General features: G+C 46.7%; 1 protein-coding gene across 3 annotated transcripts; it reads left to right on the top strand.

Annotated features, from left to right (window-relative positions):
* Positions 1 to 264: 264 nt before the first annotated feature.
* On the top strand, positions 265 to 16,268 carry AMZ1 (archaelysin family metallopeptidase 1). Of its 3 annotated transcripts, XM_075058375.1 has the most exons (9): positions 283 to 371; positions 6,597 to 6,640; positions 6,742 to 7,064; positions 7,609 to 7,942; positions 8,589 to 8,756; positions 9,637 to 9,765; positions 10,104 to 10,267; positions 11,647 to 11,823; positions 15,572 to 16,268. In XM_075058375.1, exons 4-9 carry the CDS (start codon positions 7,639 to 7,641, stop codon positions 16,139 to 16,141), a joined length of 1,512 nt encoding a protein of 503 aa, XP_074914476.1. In that variant the 5' UTR covers positions 283 to 371; positions 6,597 to 6,640; positions 6,742 to 7,064; positions 7,609 to 7,638; the 3' UTR covers positions 16,142 to 16,268. The 3 variants fall into 3 exon arrangements, with proteins under 3 accessions (XP_074914478.1, XP_074914476.1, XP_074914475.1); XM_075058377.1 differs by lacking the exon at positions 6,597 to 6,640 and having other exon boundaries at positions 265 to 371; positions 6,784 to 7,064; XM_075058374.1 differs by lacking the exon at positions 6,597 to 6,640 and having other exon boundaries at positions 297 to 371.
* Positions 16,269 to 22,048: the final 5,780 nt, after the last annotated feature.

Raw genomic sequence — 22,048 nt, 5'->3', positions numbered from 1 at the left:
AAGGACCCGTTCCTGTCACCGACCCTCTCACCACGCGTGGACTTGGACCCCCCTTTCCCGCGTAACTGCCCCCCTCACCCCGCCGGGGCAGCCCCGCTCCGAGGGCGCCCCCTGGCGGTTGCCCCGCGCATCGGCGTGAGGCGACTCGCGGCGGCGGCGGTTGGGCGAATCCCGCCGTTTCCAAGACTGAGGCACCGACACCCCCCCCCCCTCGCCTTTTTTCTTCTTCCTCCTCCTCCTCCTCCTCCTCCTCCTCCTCCTGCTGCTCCTCCTGCCGCCGCCGGGCTCCGCTCCGCCTCGTCAACCCCCGAACCGGGTGCCCCGGCCCTACCGCACCTCTCCGGTCTCCCGCAGCCCCGGCCCGGCGGGCGGTGAGTCCTCCCCGGGCCGCTTGAGGGGAGGGAAGGTGGTGGTGGTGGTGGGGGGGGGACGGGAGGGGGGGTTCGCCCTCACCGTGAGGGGGGGAGGGCAGCCCTCATCGTGAGGGAGGGGAGGGGGGGCACAGCCCGGCATGGCGGGAAGCGGGGGCACGGGAGGGCCGGGGAGGAGGGGGAGGCATCTTACCGGGTGATGGGCATCGCCCCCCCCCCGGGGGCTGGGGGTCCGTGCCCGGGGTAGGGTCCCAGGGTGCTGGGGGTCGTGCCCGGGCCGTCCTCGGTGCACCCTCCCGGGGGGTTGGGGTGCCGCCGGGCTGAGGTTGGGGTCTCGTCCCAGGGTGCTGGGGGTGGAACACCACTCGGTGCTTCCCCACACACCCACCCGTGCCGGTCCTGCCCCGGGGATCGGCACCAACTGCCCCTTTTCCAAATCTGGGGGGGGAGGGGAGGGGGATGCTGGGATGTCCCAGGAGCGGGACCTGCTTCTGCAGCGTTTCCAGAATATCCCTCTCGCCCAGCAAACCCCCGGGCTGGTGGTTAGGGTACAGCTGGCCACTAAGAAATTTGGGGGTTGGGGGCTGTCGTTGTCCCCCCGCCCAAGCCATGCTGGCTTTGTGGCTGCTCGGCCATGGTACTACCTTGGAGCCCCCTCCTTCTCCTTGGCTGTAAAATGCACATAAACATCCCCTACCTGGCGGCACCACTTAAAAAGCACTTGATTTCTTGGGAGGAGGCACAGCATTACAGTGCATTTATACTGCGTGATGAACCACTTTTATAATGCCTGTGCTCGAGGGAATATCCGACCATAGCCGTACCTGTTTGGGCATTCATCTGTACGGAAAATGCAGCCTCTTTCCTGGCTAACACTGGGGTTGTCTTGCAGAAACCATTTAGTCTGTCTAGACAAGTATGATGAAGAGCAAAGTGCCTGGAGCTGTGAATGATTAGAGCTTGGGTATCTCTGCAGCGTTAGGTTTGTTGTACAGCACCGATAAGTGTTGCTCTCTGCATCTGGGTGCTTTTGGGTCTTTGGTCAGCAAATGCACAGGAGCCAGCCAGCAGATTGTAGAGGTTTGTTTCACATAAGAGCAAAGGGAGAAGAATGCAGCCAGCCCTTCATCACACGTACACAGGAGAAGCATCACAGAGAGTTTAAATGGACTAAACCAAACAGAGATAGCACTAAAAATTATGAATAAATGGGTGATGAGGGGGAGCAGGGAGAAAGACATATACTGTCAGCTTACTTTCTGGAGGGTAGCACAGAGAAGTTCATGAATGTTTGTATGGCACTTAGAGATCCCCAAATAGAAGGCACTAAAAGAATGTACCATTATGTGTGAGCATAGGATAAATAAAATCCTTAGGACAGAAGAGCAAAACTAGGGATAATGTATGTCCTTAATACATATTCATAGAAAGAAAAGTGTATTGAAGAGATCAGGTTTAACGTAAAACAAAATTTAGGGGAAAGTGGATGTGTAGGTGTTCTTAAATACTTAAGAACGCTTAAGTAAGAATACTTAAATAAGGACAGATGCAAGCATCTGTCTCCATCTTAGGTATTTAATGACCTTTACAAATCTAGTCTTTAATCCTGCAAACTTTTCTGCATGTGAGTTGTCCATCTAACTTGTCCAACAGTCTAAGTAAATTAATGAGGAAGATTCATGTGAGGACAACCTTCCAGGACTGAGCCCTGTGGCAATAACATACAATCACTATTCCAATATGACAGGTAGGTTCTCCTCCCAGTAAATGCACGTGTGAATCCCTGATGGTTTCCACAGCACCAGGAATGACTCACTTTGAGAGAGACCACACAAAGCATCTGTTTCCAAGTCACAAACATATTCTGGTGACATTACACATAAGTATTATTGTGATCCAGCAGTACGTGAGGCCAGAAGGTTTTATCTAACTTTATGGTCTGGAACACATAGAGATCTGACTCAGTGTTTTGTGGCCATTTAATGGAAAATGAACAGAAGATATGACAGCTCCTTGTGGGTACAAGCATGGGGTTGACCAGGTCCAGAGTGTATTTTCTCCATAAGCAGAGGAAATCGATTCTGAGAAGTGCTCAGCATTTTTAAATTCCCCCGCAGCCCCTGGAAGTTGCCCCATTTCAGGTCTGAACCTGGCAAAACAGATTTGGTCTGACCCCAGCAGCTGAGCTTATTCAGCAGGCAAAGCCTGGCTCTGTGCAAGGGGCTGCCTTGAGGTCCTCGAGGAAGGAGCTGGACTGCTGAGAATTTTATTTGGACCCAAGTTAAATGCTGTTACACCTCGGTGTCCTCTCTCTGTCCCAACACACTGGACTTTTTTACCCATTGAGAGTTCAGCTTCTCAGTCAAGAAAAATCTCTTTCTATATATGTCAACAAATAAATTGAGAAAATTGCTTTCAGCCTGTCATCTGTGTTATACTGGGAAGGAAAGACTGATCCTAGAGTGGCAGTAACAGATACCAATGGCAAATCTCAGGAAAAGAGCTATTAAGCAACTAGGGCATGTGTTGATAATTAGTTAATGCTTGTTATGTTTGCTCTGGGCTTTTCATTTCTGTTGACTGGCTATGAATTTTCTGCATTATCAGTGCTTGTTTACAGTACAGCACCTAACTTAGGCAATTAATCAGTTTTAAGAGACTCTGCTAATGTCCCTCTGACATCCGAAGAGCCCAGTTAAGTGAGTCTGCCTCTAAATACTTCAGAAGAGCTGAGAGGGGATGGAAACAGAATGAATGTCCTTCTGTGCATTTGCAGCCTGCAGTATATATGAGAGAGTCAGAGTTAGAAATGAGTTAGAAGTCAACTTATAAAATAAACAACTTCAGAATGACCAGCTTAAAAAAAAATAAAAAATACAATCTGTACAATGTTAGGGCCAAATTCCATAAAATACCAAATAAATCCATTATGTACTGAGTGCCCTTCTCTGAACCTGTACAACAGATTTTCTGCACGCAAGACCATTTCTATCTTGTCAGAATATCCGGAATGAACTCGCGCTGTGTGATATTGCCTTGGCTTTTGAGAATTACACTGTTACTGTCAGCCCCAGGCATATCTATCCAAGAAAGCAATGTCAATATAACAGAGAATAAGTGACATATCTGTGAATTACAAAAAGAATAATTCATAGGTAATTTTCAATTACAGAGAATAATTTATAGGTGCCTGATTTGCAAAGAGAATAATTTATGAGTAACCTGAATTGCATATAAAGCACGTTTACAGGTTACTGTAAGAAAGGGAGTATACCGACTGCTGAGCTGTTACGTGCTGAGACTGGATTTTGGGAGCATTTCTTGTGAAAACACCACCATGAAAAAAATCCATCAAATTTCATAGTAAAAAGATTTGTGTGATATGCCAAATCTGAGCTGAAACCTCTGTATGTTACCAAAAGCCAGACATACAGCCCATGTTGTCCTTGGAGCTCCTGCCTCACAACATGCACCACAAGCAGAAAGGTCACAACTGGGTTCCTACAACACAATCATTGGAAGAAGCTGTCTCCAAAAGCGGACAAGGAGTCAAGTGCCAAAACCTTTGGGTTATGTCTGTCTCCACTGCACTGTGTGGATGTGATGAAGAAGAATATGAAAGAAAAAGGAGGGAGGTCTCCATAAACTGGACTAGGATTCCCAGCATAGGCTGGCTCCTTCCCTGCTCTCTTAGGGATCTTGCAGGTGCCAGGAGGGCACAGGCTAATGTTTCATACTGCACAGACAGCCATCGCTCATTTGTACAATCCAATACAGGTGCTCCTTGTTTTGGAATAATTACATTAGCAAATGGCTGCAAGATGGAATGACAAAATGCAGATTGGGAATAGGATACTTTTATTCTAATGGTAAAAGTAGAAAATGGCACATCAGTGGACATGATGAGTGTCTCCACTTGCAGCAGATCTTTAAATTATTATTTTGCTTAAAGCATTTCCTCCAGTGCAAATACAAGTTACTGGCCTTTTAAATAAAAAGAGTTACTTTCTCCTCCTCAGGACTTGCTAGTCAAGTCCTACGGCTTGTCATTAAACAAGGGGCCAAATTGGCTGCTTTTTTCCTTAAAGACGTGATGTCTCCTTCCTATATACCTGAAGGGCAGAAAGATGCATCAGTGCTTCCACTTCTTCATCACCACCTTGGCATCTTAAAAACTGAGGGGGAAAAAAAAATAAAAAATCCAAGTGAAAGTGCCATTCCCTCCTGAAGCACTGCATCAGGGAGTAATACAAGGCACCCTCAACACAAGAACTAAAAATTACAAAGCCCTTTTGCACTACTTCAGTTAATGAAACACTATATCCATATATTAGATCAAGCACACAAATAACATCTACTGTGGTTAATGTTGTAAAATGGTTTCTTTTTTTAAACTGCTAAAGTTGTCCATAAAAATTTTCTGAAGCATTAATTTTCTCCAGTGAAGTATTTTAGAAAAGCTTGTTAAAGAAAAGTTACTGTGTTGGATTTGGAGAACATAATGGGTTGCTGCTGTTCTGTCAGAAGCAAAACCAGAGTCTCCAGGAGACAGAGGCATGCATCGCTCCAGACTGTGTGTTGCAAGTGAATTCCTGTCCTTGAGCTTTCAAACCACTAAAGTGTAATCATGGGCATCCTTGGGCACGATGGACATTCACAAAACACCCATGGTCATAGCTGGGAATGTCTGGAGCTGGGTGAATGTCCCCTTTTAGGAAGCCTTGGGAAACAATGTATATCCCATAGCTTTGGGTACACACTATGTTCCATGAGAGAGCCCCGGGGAACACACGCTGGAAGACTGTGCGCTCATTGTATCTGCTGTTGCATACATCCCATTTAGAAAAGAAAAATTCATTCATTTTCTAACCAGCTCCTCCTCCCCCAGACCCACACTCCATTTATTGCCAGGAAGTGCTGATGAAGTTGCTCGTGCTTCTCAGAAACCTTCTTTGACAAGATCACTCTCAACCTGGACCAAGTGCAAAGTCTCCTTGATTTCCCTGGGAGCAACACACAGTCAGTAGCTCACAGGATCTCATCCTCAGTCATTTTAATATTGCTGATAGTTTCCAAGTGTAAGTTCTGCATACGGCTGGAAAAACGATGCTCGTATTTAAGGTTTGTGCAGAACAAGTGAAATCTTGGCCTTAGGAAAAGGCAGATCTCCACCCTCACCCAAGGCAAAACTCCTGATGACCTGGTGGAGTCAGACTCTCACTTCATCCTCCCAAATCTGGAAGCAAGTCAGAAGTGTAGAGATTTGGGTGACAAAGCATAGAACAACATCACATGAACCCTTGTTGCTACCTGTAAAAACCAGCAGAAGCACTTGAGACATTTTTTGGGGAATAAGAAGAGGTGGCTGAGAAAGCATCGCAGATTTTATTTCTAAACTTTCATTGTATTAGGGCCCTTGTACCACTTCAGGTCCCACTGTGCCGTCTGCTGTCAGCCTTTAATGCTAGTGAAACACAAAGCTTGCAAAAATAAAAGGAAATGCTTACCTGCTCCCTCTTCTAGGCTATATACCCTTAGCGCCAAAAAAGATCATACAAACCGAGTCTTTTTTAAGGACCGCTTATACATACACATATCTTCCCAAGGGTTAGCTGTAAAGAAATTCAGTGTTAATTTTAATGGGCTACTACCTTTCTCTTACAGTGCAAACTACCAGAGCCGCCTTTGCATAACTGAGCAAAGACTTTGGCTCATATTGGTACTATTTTTTAAATATTAAATTTTCTTGTTACATTGCTGTCCTCAAGGACGACTGAATATCACTTACCTGACAGAGCTAGGCTGCAAACCTACTTAAATTATAGACTTAACCAGTTTCTCCTAAAAATATTTCCCCTTTTTCTGTGATTGAATGATGCTATTATAATGATGATGGTCATCAGCTGATAAGTTTGCTTATCCACCCAGAAAGCTTGTCTGGTTTCTTTTCAGTTAGTATTAACTTGCCTAATAGAAGATTATACTTATCACTAGAAACCCTGTGCTTTTGTGCATATATACCTATGTATTTTTCATTCTCCTGTATACAGGTGGAGCACTTACCTGTGGTAGGCAACTTTGCCCAAAGTGCTGCTCCAAAATACTCTAGTTCTACTTGGCTTGATCTCCTTACAAAAAAAATGAATGTCTTTCTTTGGAAAAATCCAGACATAGGTTAGCCATAGGGGTTGTACTTTGTTTCCTCTTTGTCTTCCCTTTCCCCAGGATGTCTACTGGAATCTCCATAAGTGCATAAACTGCAATGGGAAGTAGGTGCTTGACTTCTACAGCTTTGGAAAATGCTGGCCTTAGAAAGGACCCTGGAGAGGATATTTCTGGGATGCTCTGAATTAATTTCTTTCTCCTGCAGGCTTTCATTTGCTCTTTATTTACCACTTTACATCATCACCAGCATTCCTGATGCTAACACGGTGTGACATGAAGTTATTCACGAAGTGACATGATGGCAACGGGCCCGGACATATCTTGCTAGAGAGGCGGCAGCACCAGCAAACACAAGTCTTGCACACCAAGTCCCACCTGTGGATCAGGCTGGGCAAACCTTCCCACATCTTGGAGCCTGACAACAGCACTGGGAGCTGGCAAATGCCCCGGGGTCAATACCTAAGAGTGAGGATTGAAAGCTGTTAGAGGAAATTGTCAACAGTGAACAGCTGCTTTCACTGGTGTCAGGTAAGTCAGAGGTTTAGGTTTCTGACAGCTAGACAGATAAATAAAGACCAAGATCTACCTCTTCTTTCCTGCCATGGACCTATGCCTTCGAGAGCCCCAAGGAGTGTGGTTTAGCCCCAGCAAAAAGGAGCACCACCTTTCAACATCATATGAGGGCCAGTGCAGCCAGTTGCACAACACACAGAGGTATTTCCCATGTTATTGGGACTTCAGGGTAGAGCACCAAAAAAAAAAATAAAAAAAAAAATTATCTGATTTAATCCAGTCTTCTGGTAGCAATAATAAGGCTGTGCATTTCTTGAGCACCATCTACTGGTACATTGTCCATAAACCAGTGACATACCCGCAGATGCAGAGCACCCTATAACAGCTGCTCTCATGTAAACACGTAGGGCTCCTGGCCAGCGCTCTGTACAGCATTTATAAGCTCCCAATCAAACCTTACAGCTGGGATCTTGGGGCAAACTGCTTTGAGAGCAAAGTGTGAGAAGGTTTCCAGGTCCCTCGCAAGGCCCCGTGCTGATGGTTCTATCCCCTCCTGCAGGCAGTGCCACAGCTGGTGGGTTTCTCCACGATGCTGCAGTGCAAACATGCTCAGGAATTCAGTTTTGGGCCCCGGGCTCTGAAGGACGCACTGATCTCTACCAACCCAGCCCTGCAGGAGCTCTATGCCAAAGCTTTCTCCAGGGCGGAGAAGCTGTTCCTTTCTGAAGCCTACAACCCTCAGAGAACACTCTTCTGCACACTGCTCATCCGGACGGCTTTCGACTGGCTCCTCAGCCACCCCGATGCCCCTGAGGACTTTGAGACCTTCTATCACGCAATGCTGAGGAGGAAGCAGAACTTCTGTCGAAAGCACATTTACTTGCAACCTATAGGTAATGCGGGCATCTTCACTGAGCCACCTGGAAAGGTATGGGTGGGAGGTGGGTGGTGCTGAATGCTACTAACATCCTCTTCTAAGGACTAACCTGCAAAATACAATTGCCATAGCAAAGGTAAGTGTAATACCAAATGCTCTGACATGTCCCCAGTCCAGAGCCACAAGCCATGATGACAACCACTAGTAGACCTGCCCTGTAAATGGTATGTGTGCCCCTGGGTGAGATTTGCTATGAATATATGTATGCATACATACACACATATACATCTAGATGTAAAACAATGCTGGATAAAACAGCATTTCTGGAGCTCCATCCCTGATGGTTCATTAAAAACAGCCACCCATTCCCACATTAATCTTTCTGCACAACTTAAAATAGGAGACAATGTTCCTAGCATATCTGCTGTGCTAATGAGAGAGCGTACTAATGTCTCGAGCCACCTCTCAAAAAGAGCCCCCTCTTCTCCTCCATATCTGTATAACCATCTATAGATGTCTGCCACATCCCAGAGTAAGCAATTAACTTCAGAATGAACCAGCCTTCCTCTTCCTCAGTTGCTGTGGCCAGCCCCACAAAACCCCTTCAGACCCCATGGTTCACCCTAGCTTTAAAAAACTGATAATAGAGCTTCTCTTCTTAGACTTAATCGAAGGGCCTGCCGGGCTCTCGCTGCTGGATTCCCTCCAGAGCTGTGTTGAGTCTTTCTTCCTGGGTCTCCGTGTGAAGTGCCTTCCCTCCATCCCCATCTCTTCCATTCACTGCTGCTACCGCCACAGCCAGGACTCGGACAGGGTGCAGCTTCACGCAGGTAAGGACCTGGGAGCGGGGAGCCCATAGAGACATCAGCTTGGCACGCGGGCACGAGCCCTCCCTTAGGAAATGCCTGAAATAGCCCTTCATTGCCTGAGCAGGGAGGGGATGAGGAAGGGAGTAATCCTGTTCCCATGGAAAACCCAGAACTTTGAGGCTGGAAACAGGAATAAAACACAAAGTGACTTTCATCATATTTTCCTCTGCTGTTTGTATTTTTCAGTGCTATTATGTTTAGGTCCAGCTCTGCAAAGTGATCAGATCAGCTCCGCGGGAAGGCACTGTTGATTTGGTGCAGTCTGAGTTCTCCCATCTCTTGTCCAGAGCCAAAGTAAATCAGTGGCCTGGGTGGTGCAGGTGGGGAACTCATTGGCCTTTCATGTTAGGAAATCTGGGTTCAAGTGTCACACAGCTCCCCAGGGAAGGGGGTTTGTCAGCTGCCAAACTCTCACTGCACAAACATCCATCTGGAACAAGCTGTTTGCAGGTATCGTGGGCAGCACGTGCTCAGCACAGACCTAGCACTGCAGCGATGTGGCTGCTCCAGGTCAGGTCTGAAATGGCTGTAGGGAAATTTTTCTACTTCCAGGTGCTCATTTCCATGGGTTAGTACTGAATTCACCTACATCTCTGCCCTTAGCTCTGCTTTGTTTTAACTCTGTGCTCAGCACCACTTCCAAAGTCAGGTCTGCTCATACTCTGATTTGAGGAGATGGGCTACACAGCCGTGGTTCTCCATCCGAGATGCTGAATCCAACAGCTCTGGCTATCTGTGGCTTGGATTACATCCTCCTCCCCTTGAGCAGCAGAAATTCTGGCTTTTGCATGCCTTCCAGGGATGTTTCATTTTAATGAACATCTCTCTTGTATTTCCCCAGATGGGATCCTGAATTTCCTGAAGAACAACAAGCCCATGGATGCCCTGTGTGTCCTTGGACTCACTCTGCTGGACCTTTACCCATGTGAGACCTGGAGCTTCACTTTCAGCAAATTTCTGCCAGGACAAGGTGGGATTGGTGTCCCATGATCTCCTAGCACAGCGTGCAAATAAGGCAGCACTGTACCAAAAAGCCCTCGCTGCGAGGCTGGAATAGTCAAATCCTATCCTTGACGTCTTATTCTCTCCATGATAAGAGGAACTAGGTTTTCCCAATTTAAAATTAGCAGAGTCAGGGCTCCTGCTCCAGGCAAAGGTAACTGAGGTGCTACAAACCTTTTGGGAAGTGTCTCATCACACCCTTTGTGCTCAACTGGACTGTGCTACAACAGCTTTCTTTTCATGCTGCCCATGGTGAGAGATGGTCATGAGAGCTGATGCCTAACTTGTACGTGCCTCTCTTTACAGAAGTGGGAGTCTGCAGCTTTGCCAGATTTTCTGGGGATTTCCCCCAGGCTGGCTGTAGCAGCTTGAATCCACTCACACAGAAGGAACTGTTATGTGAAGTCAGCAAGGAGAGCAGAGACCGGACATTGCCATTCAGTGCCCAAGAGATGGTCCAGTGCTGTAAGGTAGGACCAGCACCCCATATTTCTTGCAATGTAGGGTTAAATATTTCAGGCCTGGGCATAATCCACATCTCGGCCCAGTGAAGCAGGCATGAGACTCTGCTCCCAGAAGATGCAGGCAATCACTGCTTAATCACACTTAACACAGTCCTAAAGAGCTTGTATTTTAGTGCACCGGATAGACAACTCTTACTCCCCTTGTCACTGGAGCAAACCAGAGCATCAGCTGTATAGTGAGGCTACAGGACTTGCCTTATGTCATGGAGCAACACTAAGACAAAAACCCTGCCCAGCTCCCAGGCTTGTGCTTGGGTAATCTGGGTATTTTGCTTGCCAGATGATGCATGTGCAGTAGGATCTGTTAGGTGATATAGTATTTGGAGGTGAATCAGAGTATCTAGTGGAGTTGTGTGTTAATGAATGGATGGCTGGGAAGGGGTGACCATGTCTTCCTCAGACATCGGTATCGATAAGGGGAAGGGACCACTTGCCAGACCTGCTTACACAGATGGATAGGTGAGAAAAATACCTCAGACAAGTTTGCACTTATATTTACATGCAGATGCCCTTAAACCCCATTATCTCCAACACATCCCCTTCACGAGTGCAGTCCTCCCTCATCCCAGCATCTCCCCTGCGCCCTCGTGCCAGCTCTGCTTCCAGTGCTTCTCCCAAAGCTGGCCCACGCGGAGCAGCCGCACCAACACCTTTGATGCCATTTCTCTCTACCTCCCCTGGTATTTGCTCAGATTTCTGAGTCTGAGGTCTCTTCCTGTAGCAATTTCAAATGATGTTAGGTGGCAATGGGAGGAGGAGGGGAATCCTCCATCCTCAGCCTTTCCACAGTTGCCAATTCCCAAGGCAGTCATGCTTGGCCAGCTGACTCCAGCTTAGTTTTTGCTTTGGCACAAATGTTAAGAGCATCTGCTTTGGAAGGACCCAGATCTGTTATTGCCAATAGTTTCTTACAGTTTTCTCACGTGGACTGTGCTGCTCTTTTCAGACCGCAGTGGGACTGTTTTTCCCCCCTTAAGAAAACAAAAAACCCAAACACCACACTGTCCTTGGGGAAGAGAGTGACAGCAACACTGCCCTACAGCTCTCAACACATGATCTACAGGGTTTTCCCACAGCTGCTTCTAAAAAACACACCCACCCTTCCTCCTCCACCACACAAACATGGATGTTGGGGTACCTGGGAAGAAGGGAGCTACGTTCCCCTTCCACCTTGGAAAAGCCTAGGCTGGAGAACTGCCAGGGCTGAGCAGCGAGTCAGTTAGACTGTTGGGGAGCAGGGAAAGGGAAACAACAGAGGAGGAAGAAGAGGTGACAGTGAAAGCAGGAATGACCATACACTGCTGTAATTTTTGCCTTCCTGAAAGGTGACCTGCCACGAGATCTGCCACCTGATGGGGCTGGGGACCTGCCGCTGGCTGCAGTGCATCATGCAGGGTGCGCTGAGCCTGGACGAAGCCCTGCTGCGGCCTCTGGAGCTGTGTCCCATCTGCCTTCGGAAGCTGCAGCACGTCGTGGGTTTCAAACTCATCGAGCGCTACAGGGTGAGAGACAGATCCATTGGCCCTTCCTAGAGCAAGGGGACATAGCAAGGAGCAGAGCGGCTCACCCCAAACCACAGCATTCAATGCACTGCAGCAGCATATTAAATGCAGATGCTCTCAGTGCAAGGTGCTAAGAAAGCAAGCTTACACCTAAATGGAGGGGGGTGGTTGTACACATGGTCTGTGACTAACATAGCACTTTACACAAGCTCTAGGGCTTTTGGCTGTTCACAACAAGGGACAGTGCAACAGTCTGACCACATTTTGCTACTCCCAAAAATGAGGTGGGGAGGGCAGGCAGATTTCAAGCCAGAGGGTCAGTGAGCACAGCAATTCCCATATCTATACCCTTTCCTGTGTGCCGCCATGGTTTTCTGCCTCTCTGGGGCTGCTGGTAAGAAGGAGAAAATATTGTGTACATTGCTGCAGTTCCTCTGTTTAAAGATATGAGAAAGAATCCCAAATTATTACCCCCTAATAAGTGGAGGGTCTCAGACTCATCATTTGTCTCTTCTCTCCCACCCATAAAACTCCTAACACCACATTTAGACAACACCAGGAATAGTGCTAAGATGCCTTTAGCTCTAGAAAGTGTGTTCTCCCTCTGCTGTCTAAAAAGCAGGATTCAGTAGCCAAGCTGCTGGTGGAATAGAAATAATGTCATCATTCTCACTCAGCACCCTATCTTCTCCCTGGTTATAACTCCTGTCTGACACACATCATGTTCAGAGACAGCGCTTTTCACGGCTGCCTACTTTAAAGTATGTGGGTTATATTTGTAACAATATACATGCAGAATGAGAACGGGGATGCCTCTAGTTTCATTCAGCTTGGAATCAGATGCACAGAAGCACAGCAAAGGACGTGGGGAAAAAAAAAAAACAACAAACCCACGTTCATGTGGTTTTGCTGCTTGTCTGTGCATCTGCAGTGGTGTTAGACCATTCTCTGATTTCGAGGCTGGCTGGTGCCTGCTTCTGTCTGAGAGATACCTAAATTGCTGAGACTACCAGAGGAGTAAATTCCGGTTTATTTAAACACCCAGCCTGTCAGCATCCAGCTATTGCTTTCTAGAAGAGAACTGCCATCTGGATTAAGCTTTTCTAGAAACATTTTTGCATTTACACCTGCAGTAAATACTGTAATTGGCTCAGCATCCCCTGCCAACAGTGAACACAAACCTGAAGAGATGATACACTTGCCAAATGTCACATCTGCTTCCTTGACAAGGAAAAGCTCAGCTAGATGTAGTACAAGCTGGCATAAGACAGTTGTGATAATCTCTGTGAGAGGCTTTGCTATAGCATGAAGAGGAAATATAAATGCCAGAGATGAATTAAACAGTTAAGGAACCAGACAGAAGAGAGCACAAAGCATTTGGAGACAATATCAGATAGCAAAGTTGCTTGCTAAGCACATTTTGAGAGGTTGTGGCTGGCCAAGTGCAAGTCTAAAGTCACATTTCCCTTTGGAAAACTACCACAGATCCCCACCTGCCACACAACAGCCCCAGACGCTCATAATAAATACAGGAAATGCCAGATACAAAGCTGTTCCTTGCCAGCAACAGCAGGTAATGCTGCTGAAGTCTGCAACTGAGACACAGTTACCGGCAGAAGAGCGTGTGGGACAGGAAACCAGTCCTTATGCAGGAGGAAGAGCCCCTCAATTTATTTAGCTGAGTTGCACGCAGAAACATACTCAATTTTTTCATCACAGCTGCTTATTCCAGCATGAGTCATCTTGAAAACTGAAAGCAAATCAATTCTCATGGTGTTTCCCCACCACAACCAACATTTCCAACTGCTGCTTCTGCAGCATCCCAGGCTGTTCTGCATATAGCAGAGGTTAGGTTGCAGTGGCCACGCTGCAGAAGAAAACAGCGTTCGAGCTGCTCTTAGAAGTTGGGATAGCTACATCCTTACCATGGTGTTAATCGCAGTAGCTACTCTTAGGCACAGTGTGGCTGCACTGCTGCTGGGGATGACAGTGGTGCCATGGCAGAGGGGTTTGAAAAACTTCCCATGCCAAACCTGGAGCCCCTTGAGGTGTCAGACAACAGGTTTCATTCTTAGTGACTTACCTGGGGTGGGCATCCACTTCGAATGCTCCTACCTGCAGGTAAGCTAAAACTGTGAAGAGCTTATCCCTTTCTAAGTATGAGAACATAAAAAAAGGCTGCAGCCCTACAAACCCTTCCCAAATTTGAATCAATAAACCACCCAAAGGGTGAGAGGCAGGAAAGATTTTGGGGTTTTGGTAGCAATCTTGAGTTGATCATCCCCTCCTTTTGCCTTAAATAATCCAGATACACTGTTCAAACATCCTTATCTCAGCAGCGCTCTCTCTTCTTAGGAATCATGCTAAGCAGCAGTTGTGATTTCTTTGCAGACTCACTACTCTTGGGAATTTTAAGAGACATTATAAAATCATGGGGAGGTTGCAGCTTTCCAATAGCTTTGCTGTTCCCTGCCCTAGTCCCACTCCTATTGCAGCTTCTGGTGCCGTCTTTGTTTTTTAAACCCAGAGGGAGGGAAGGGCTATTGGAGGTGGGATGAGGCAGGAGAAAAGTTGTCCCTTTACATTTTTTCTTGCCCCAGAAGGAGGGGGGCAGGGTGGATTAACTTAGCTGAAAGAGTCCATTTTATTCTCGTATGAAATTCTTCCCTGAGGCTTCATGCACAGACTGAAATGAGAAACAGGGCCGATTTCTCCCACCCACTCAATTTGAGCTCTTTTATCCTTTCTGTCACTCGCCTGAAGAGAGAGCAATAGAGGAGGGAAGGGGGAGGGAGTAGTGGGGTGGTGCAGGAGAAGGGAGCTCTGCAGGGCTGGAAATCTCCTGCCCACTTCTCAAACACTATAGCTGACTCTGAGCTCAGCACATATGGACCCAGCACAGTGATGAGCACACCAGGGGCTACACCTCGGGTTAATACTCTGACTGTCACTGCTGTTCCCTAAAGCAATCGCAGGGCTTTGCAAAGGTATCACCTGGGAGCTGCAGAAAATAAAGATGAAGAAATAGGCCACAAGGTGTGAAAAAGCTGAAAAACACACAAAAAAAACCCCAACACATGCCAACAAGGCAGACAAGGAGATCACCTTTTATCCAGTGATGACTGGAGTACTGCGATTCATTCCCCAAAGCACAAGGAGTAAACGTGCCAGAAGCAACCCGTTATATGCCCTATTGTAGCATTTAATATTTAAAAAGGAAATTGTCTCAGACATTTTCCTTTCATTAATTCTTTCCTGGAACCCAGCCTTCCCACTTGTGCATTGCAGCTCGAGAGGAGAAGAGATATTCTTAGGAATAAAATGCACATTACCACAGGAGTTAACAACATGATGAAACAAGATTTTTCACCACTATCTCAGGAGCTTTTATGACACAGCTTCCTTCAGAGAAGCACTGGTCTGGCTCTCGTGGAGATCACATCCACACAGCAGGGAGTGATTTTGTGCTGTTTTCTCCTACCATCTTCAATAATAGAGCAGATACAGTCCACATCTGACTGGAGGCAGCTCTGCCACAGATGCTGACTCCAAGCAAATGGGACAAGAGGAAACCCCTGCTTCATAGGGTAACCATGAGTTGTCTGAACCCATCTTCTGGCAGAGGGGGCCACAGCATCATCTGAAGCTGAGCCACCGAAGATTAATAGGTTTGCCTGACAAACACTGGGAAAGGCATAACTGTTTTCTTTCATTCTCTATAATGAAACCTTTTTTCATCTCACCACAGAAGCTCTATGCTTGGACACAGACTGTATTGTCCACGTGGCCAAGGCAAGAGTCAGCAGACCTGTCCGCCTCCGAGGACATCCTTCCATTCAGCTCAGACTCTGGGATGTGCTGCGAGAACGACTCCGAAGCTGTGACCTCCTTGTCCGAGCCACTGACACCAGACACGTGCAGCCAGGCCCTCTCCATCGGCCAGGAGCTGGAACAGGACGAGCATTCGTGTTCGCTGGCAGAGGCGCACAGCCAGCCGCCGCTCGCCGGACCCACCAAGTCCACAGATATCATTAAAGATTATGAACTGTGGCTGGAGACGTGCATTGCTGCCTTAGAGAGGAACGTCTCCGAGGAGGAACTGGCTCAGGTAGACAAGACCGTGGATGCCCTGGCTAAGTGGGAAATGTTCACAGGACAACTGCCTGCTATGAAGAAGGACCTACCCTTCGCTAGGGACAACACCGGGCTACGGAAAGTTCTCGGAGACAAATTTTCCTCCTTGCGGAGGAAACTGAGTTCTAGAAAACTGTCCAAAGGGGAATCATCCCCTCATCGTTGGAGGTGGGAGGAAAACTAGGCTGGGTCTGCCTTGCGTTGGGCCAGCTTTGCTCCCGCAGCTTTGGTTATGTTAGTGCCCTGCTTCTGACCTTTCTCACCACAAGTTTTTGCTGTCAGACAGAAACAGCAACTCCTCACAGGAATAAAAGGTGTTTCTTTTTCTGAGATTGCTAACATATTTTTTATGTGATCGGTTCTTCTCTAAGGGTTTTTCCTGTGCTGGTCTAAGAGACAGCACTACTCCAAACCCACATCAAGTCCTGTGTGGGCACTTGTATTTTCTTGCTGTATTTCATTTGGTCTGAAGTCAGCCAGGAAGAGGTCCATGCTAAACACTAAACACATTCTCACAGAAGCTTGGGCAATCTGAACAAACAGATGCAAATTAAACCAGGGCAGCTCTCCCATACACAGAGCTCTCCTCCGCTTAGCATTTCAGTCTAAAGCACAGATTATATTTCTCCCTCTCCTCATCCCTCATACCAAATGCTCATCTCTGTTCTGGTCACTGCCTCATCAGCTGGAGGTTGTGTGGAACACAGGAGCACAACCACGGCCGATGGACTCACACTACGAGTAGGGGGCAGAGATGGCGGAGGACAGGCAGAGTCAGCAAGTAAAGCACAAAGATCCCTGGCAGCTCATCTGCCTTAAAGAACAGTGTTAGTGTGACGACTGCCTTTTGGCGGACACTCAAGGGGATCTCCAGAGCTGCTTCAGTTCAAACAAAGCCAGGCTTGGAGCCCTGGGCTGTAACTACTCACATCCACTGTAGATTGGCACAGGAGAGAAAACCTTTGAAACAATTCACACACTCATCATTACCTTAAAAGGGGGAACTACACATGCATTCCTCTCTTTCTGCCTTGACAAGTTAACACCCTGGCCCTTTCCCTCTTCTCCGCTCCATAAGTCACCCACTGACCAGGAACGGGTGCTGTGCTGGCACCAGGAGCTGCAGAGCCTGCCTTCCCATTGCCGGGGCATGCCGTTCCTCTCCGGCTATTTATAGACAGAGATCAAGAGGCCAACGGGTTTTCAAGCTCTGTAACAGCAGCACGCCGGGGGAAGGCTGGCTCTCTCCATCCCCAGTTCACTCAGACCTCAGCACTGATAACGCTCGCTGCAGGTCACAGCTATATGGCCACGCTTCAGATTTCTCCCGTCTAAAAATATCAGCAGGTAGGACTGGGTCCAGTTCGGGTGGGAGGAAAGAGAGGATGTTTCCCTCAGAGGAGCTAACAGTTTGGCTTGCCTGAGCGCTTGCCCTGTGCACTCTGAGGGCCTCAAACAACGCAGTAACCCTGCAATGCATTTCTGGAGCCGGGAGAGAATCGGTGGAAGACATCTCAGAAAAGCTTGGGATTTACATGTGCAGGTGAGTAGAAGAGATGATCTCGTAATAAATTCAGCTGGGTTCCGGAAACACAAGCGACTTCACATCCGCATGATTCATACAGGGAGAAAGAGGGAGTTCTGGCTTTTGGACAGATGACGGTAGTTCCTGGAAACATTTTTTCCAGGCTGCGCGCCTGGACTCGGCGCAGGCGCGGTGCAGCAGAGCCACTGCTGCCGCCCTCTCCTGGCAGCGTCAAAGGCAAGGGGGTTCTCATCCAAGACATTCTTCCCAGCAGCAGAAATTTTCCAAACAAATCCTGCTTGAATTACAAATCCATGTACTGCCCCATACTTGCTCAGTTGTTGCCTTAACAGATTTACTATTTTAAGCAAGAGATTACTTTTTGGTCAGCCTTATTTGCTCTTACTCGATTCTGTACTGAATCATTAGGCTGAACTTTAGAAACTTTCCAGGAAGAACCCATAAACTTAGGATGACAATATTACTTAAGGGAAAGAGGCAGCTTTCTATCATAACAAAGTCCAAAGACAACAGAGAAAAGGGGTGGCACAGAAACAAAATGAACTGCTGGCAGAAGTCACCAATGGGAAACTCCCTATGTGACATTTGTCTTACATACTCACGTTAGCTCTGTCGTGAAAGCATGAATTTCTGCTCAAGAGCTGTTGCTTACCAATAATAGATATTTTTGACACCATCACTGACAGAACTACCACTTACCAGCTGAGCTTGTCCAGAAGTGCTCCATGTAACAACTAAACAAGCATGGCAACTCAGAGCTTCAACTAATCACGTGGGCAGCTCAGGAGAGTCCACAGGCAAGATGCAACTTTGCAGTGAAAGGTAGAAAGTGGCTGAATACACTTTTAAGTCCTTAGGCAGCTGGAAGAGAGAAGGTCCATGGAATATTACACTGCAGGTTTTTGTTCATGCAAAGACATTCCCATGGAGGTGGCTACTCTTCACATCAGCAAAGGTTTCCAGCACTGCTGCTGTACATTACAGTACAGCGCAACATTTTATTCCCAGGGTCATAAGTAGTACTTTGCACTTGCACTACACAGTCTACACCAGTGTGAGTAAGGACTGGAGGCAACCTGGGTCACAGGGGAATGAAATGACTGGCCAAGGTTACATAGAAAAAAAATCAAGGTTATAACCAGGACTAAAGCACAAAGGTGCTATTCCTACTCTTCTCTGTGTGTACCAGAGTTGTAGAAGGGCAGAAAACAGCTGACAAAGGAATTAAAAGTAAAACAAATTGAAGGTAAGCCCCTAATTAAGATTTCCTGTATTTTAAGCAGCAGGTTTCTGAGGAAATACTTCTCCTTAGAAGGGTGTGGGAACAGCAGCATAACTTGCAGCTAATAAGCTGCTGAGTAAGCTGTGGAACAGAAATACAGATGAGATACTTAGGAGTCATTTTAGAAGGCCAAGCTGCAGATGAACTACCAGCAAGCAGTAGTAGTGCACTCTCTATATAAATACACACCCAGAAGTTACTTGCAACTCAGCAGCCAAGATTGGAGTTGGTTACAAATGGTCCAGGAACAGAGTTTCACTGTGTAGTAGGCAGCGGGCAGAACCTGGGTGTTCATCGTGCAGCACTTCAGCCAGTTTGGTGAGCCTTCTGCAGGAAGACAGGCAGCAAAAGGAACTGAGCACTCAGATGGGAAAGGAGGCAAGTCCCAAAAGGCAACAGGACAAGCAGCCTGCCACAGAGCTCCCCTCGGCATGGCTTCGGGGGTCTGCCTGGCAGCCTCCCTCTGCAGCCCTGAGAAGGCTGCGCTTTCGTTTCTCTGCCTCGTGAGCTGTGGGTGCCTTGTTGTGACAGGTAGATGATCTAGAAATTAACTCTGCACATGACCTGCCTTCAGGAGATCCCCCAGCAGAACCAGGTCAGTCCTTCCTCAAGCTGCTCTTGGCTTTCATGTAACAATCCCTAAGGCAATGGTGCAACACAGATTCCCATTAGACTCCGCCACACCATCCTGTGGCTACCTAGAGCATCCTCCATGATCAAAGTAACTTGTCATACCCTTACTGCCCCAAGTTCAAGGATACTTGTTTTGAAGCAACTTCTAAAGTCTATAATCCTGAACCGAGCAGAAAACAGTCTTTTAATAGCTTTACGAGCTCATAAAGACAAATATCTTCTTCCAAGAATAAACAGACGGAACATTCCACTCCTACTCTTAAAACAAGAAGTTGCTGTAACTGAAGGGAGTGGGGGTACAATGCAACTGTCCAAGGAAAGTAAAAAAAAAAAAACAACAAAAAAACCAACCAAGAAAAATACCCCAGACTCTTTGCTAGTTAGGCATGAAATAGGCTACAACGGCTTGCAAAGGTGGGAGAGGAGAAACCAGCAACTTCCATAGACATTTCATTAGCAGTATCCAGCACTTTCTGATTTAATAGTCAATGTGACCACCTCCCTCCCCTAAAAATGGTACTTTTAACTGAAGTCTGTTTCTGCTGTAAAAAATTGAGGCTTTAAAGGAAAGCTACTTTTCGTAAAAATCCCTGAACACTCTTCGTAAGAACTCTTTTCCCTTAACACCATGCAGCTTCCCAAGATGCTGGTCAGTCTTGGGGAGAATGGCAAGAAATTCAGTAATTTTTGTTAGTAACTGAATAAACTTCCTCCCAGGTCTGTACAGGATAATGAGACACCAGACTGAAGCGAGGAACCACAAGGGTTTAATTTCTCTCCTCAAAGAGCTGTAATGAATTCTTAAATATTACTATAACCACTCCAAACCTTATGCCTTGTACACTTTCGCAAAAATACAAGCTATATAGCCCTGACTACTTTGCATTTTAGAGAAGCCTCTCCCTGGGGAAATAGCCATGTTTTCCCTTTTATCTTTGGAGTGTTGGATTATTGAAATTGCAGAAGAGATACTCTAGTACAGGTAGCCATGCTTATCCAGTGAAGAGAATTCAAAGTTAATATATCAAGTTTACGGTCTCCCTGGAGTACAAGCATTCATCAGCACTGAACAAACCTACCTGCAGAACCACCTGCTTCAGCTTCTGTTCTTTTTGGCAACATCTGTGCAGATGAATTATGAAAGGGACATCTTTGCTGTATGAAGTGAGATAGTTTGAGATACAGAAATTTTGGCAAGTATGGAAAAATGGGTGTCACTAAGATACCCTGATTCAAGCCTCCAACCATGTGGCAAATAAAAATTTAAATCCCACTGAAATTGGTGCAGTTTAAACACCTGCTCACAGCTGCTGATCAGGGAAGACCTGAGCTTGGGTAGGCACTCCACTGACAACGCGATTCTTATTTTGATTAAGGCTTTGGAGATTCAGCCATTCAGACATCAGAGTAACTCCATCAATACAAACCAAGCAAATCCCAACCAGTTTTAGAGCAGGCAAAAGTGACAACTTAAAACCATCCCCTTCCCTGTCTGTTGGTCAAGTGTCTCAGCAGCCTGGCATGGCCCCTGTTACAACGCCAATGTGTTCCAGCAGATATTGCCAGAAAGCTCTTTTCTTGCTCCAGTGAGAAACCTGTTAAACTTTTTCTATATGCTATCTTGTAGGGCTGTAATTCACAGGACTCTCTTGGCCCCAAAAAGGGCTAATTTGCTTTCACAGAGCTGACCAAAGAGATCACTTGGAGCTGCTGCTGTTGCCGAGAGCTTTTCAGACTACAGAGTGCATGATCACACCTGGAAACCTCCCATCAGCGCATACTGAATTTGCAATTCATCCACCCTCATTTTCAGAGATGCTGAACACCGACAATACACGTTGTTACCTGAAAGTGCTCAGCACCTCCAAGGAAAAGGAGTCAAGCATTCCCAAAAGCTTGATATAGCTGAGGACCTAACATTTCCAATGATTAGTAAAAAGGACAAACAACACTCCATGAAGTGTCTCAAATTGTGTACCTGCCAATGTCATTGATTCGGCATTAATAGTTCACATAAGAAACAATTAAGACTTGCCACAAAAATCTGCCAGCTGTGACCTTTCAAAGTACAAGTGAGGAAAGGTTAATGACATTCCTAAGAACTGGAGCTCAAATTCTGGCAAAATTAGTTGATGCCAGGATGGCGATGCCATAAGACAGGGATGCCGATGACTCTCCAAGGGTCAGTGGTTCTGCACTGCCATACAAGACCCCACGGCACACAAGTGGGTCCAACAGAGGGGACTGGCATTGGAAAAGAAACAAGTATAGTTCTCATGGCTATTATCAGATGCTACACAGCAGAAGAGGAATCTCTAACAGGTGTTGCCAACTCAACAGGCTTAATTATCTTCTCTTGCTGAGCTTAAAATACATAAGCACAAACTCTAGCTGTGTCTCCCCTTCCACTTCCCATCAGTTTTAATGCCTAAGTTAGCTAATGAAGTGCTATAGACAAATGAGTTAGAAGTTTTATATAGGTTAATGTTTCACCAGCCTTCAATTCCTGGACACACTTGAATGCTTCAGACCAGAACTGGAGAAGGGGGAGATACATAAAGATTAGAGAACAAGATTTCATTGCATGACAGCTGTAGTTTCATGCAGTCCATGCTGTAATTTATTCAAAA

This window comes from Buteo buteo, chromosome 27 (assembly GCF_964188355.1).
Source record: "Buteo buteo chromosome 27, bButBut1.hap1.1, whole genome shotgun sequence".
Taxonomy (NCBI): Eukaryota; Metazoa; Chordata; class Aves; order Accipitriformes; family Accipitridae; genus Buteo; species Buteo buteo.
The sequence above is the reverse complement of the archived record's forward strand: the minus strand, read 5'-3'. Positions and strand labels throughout refer to the sequence as shown.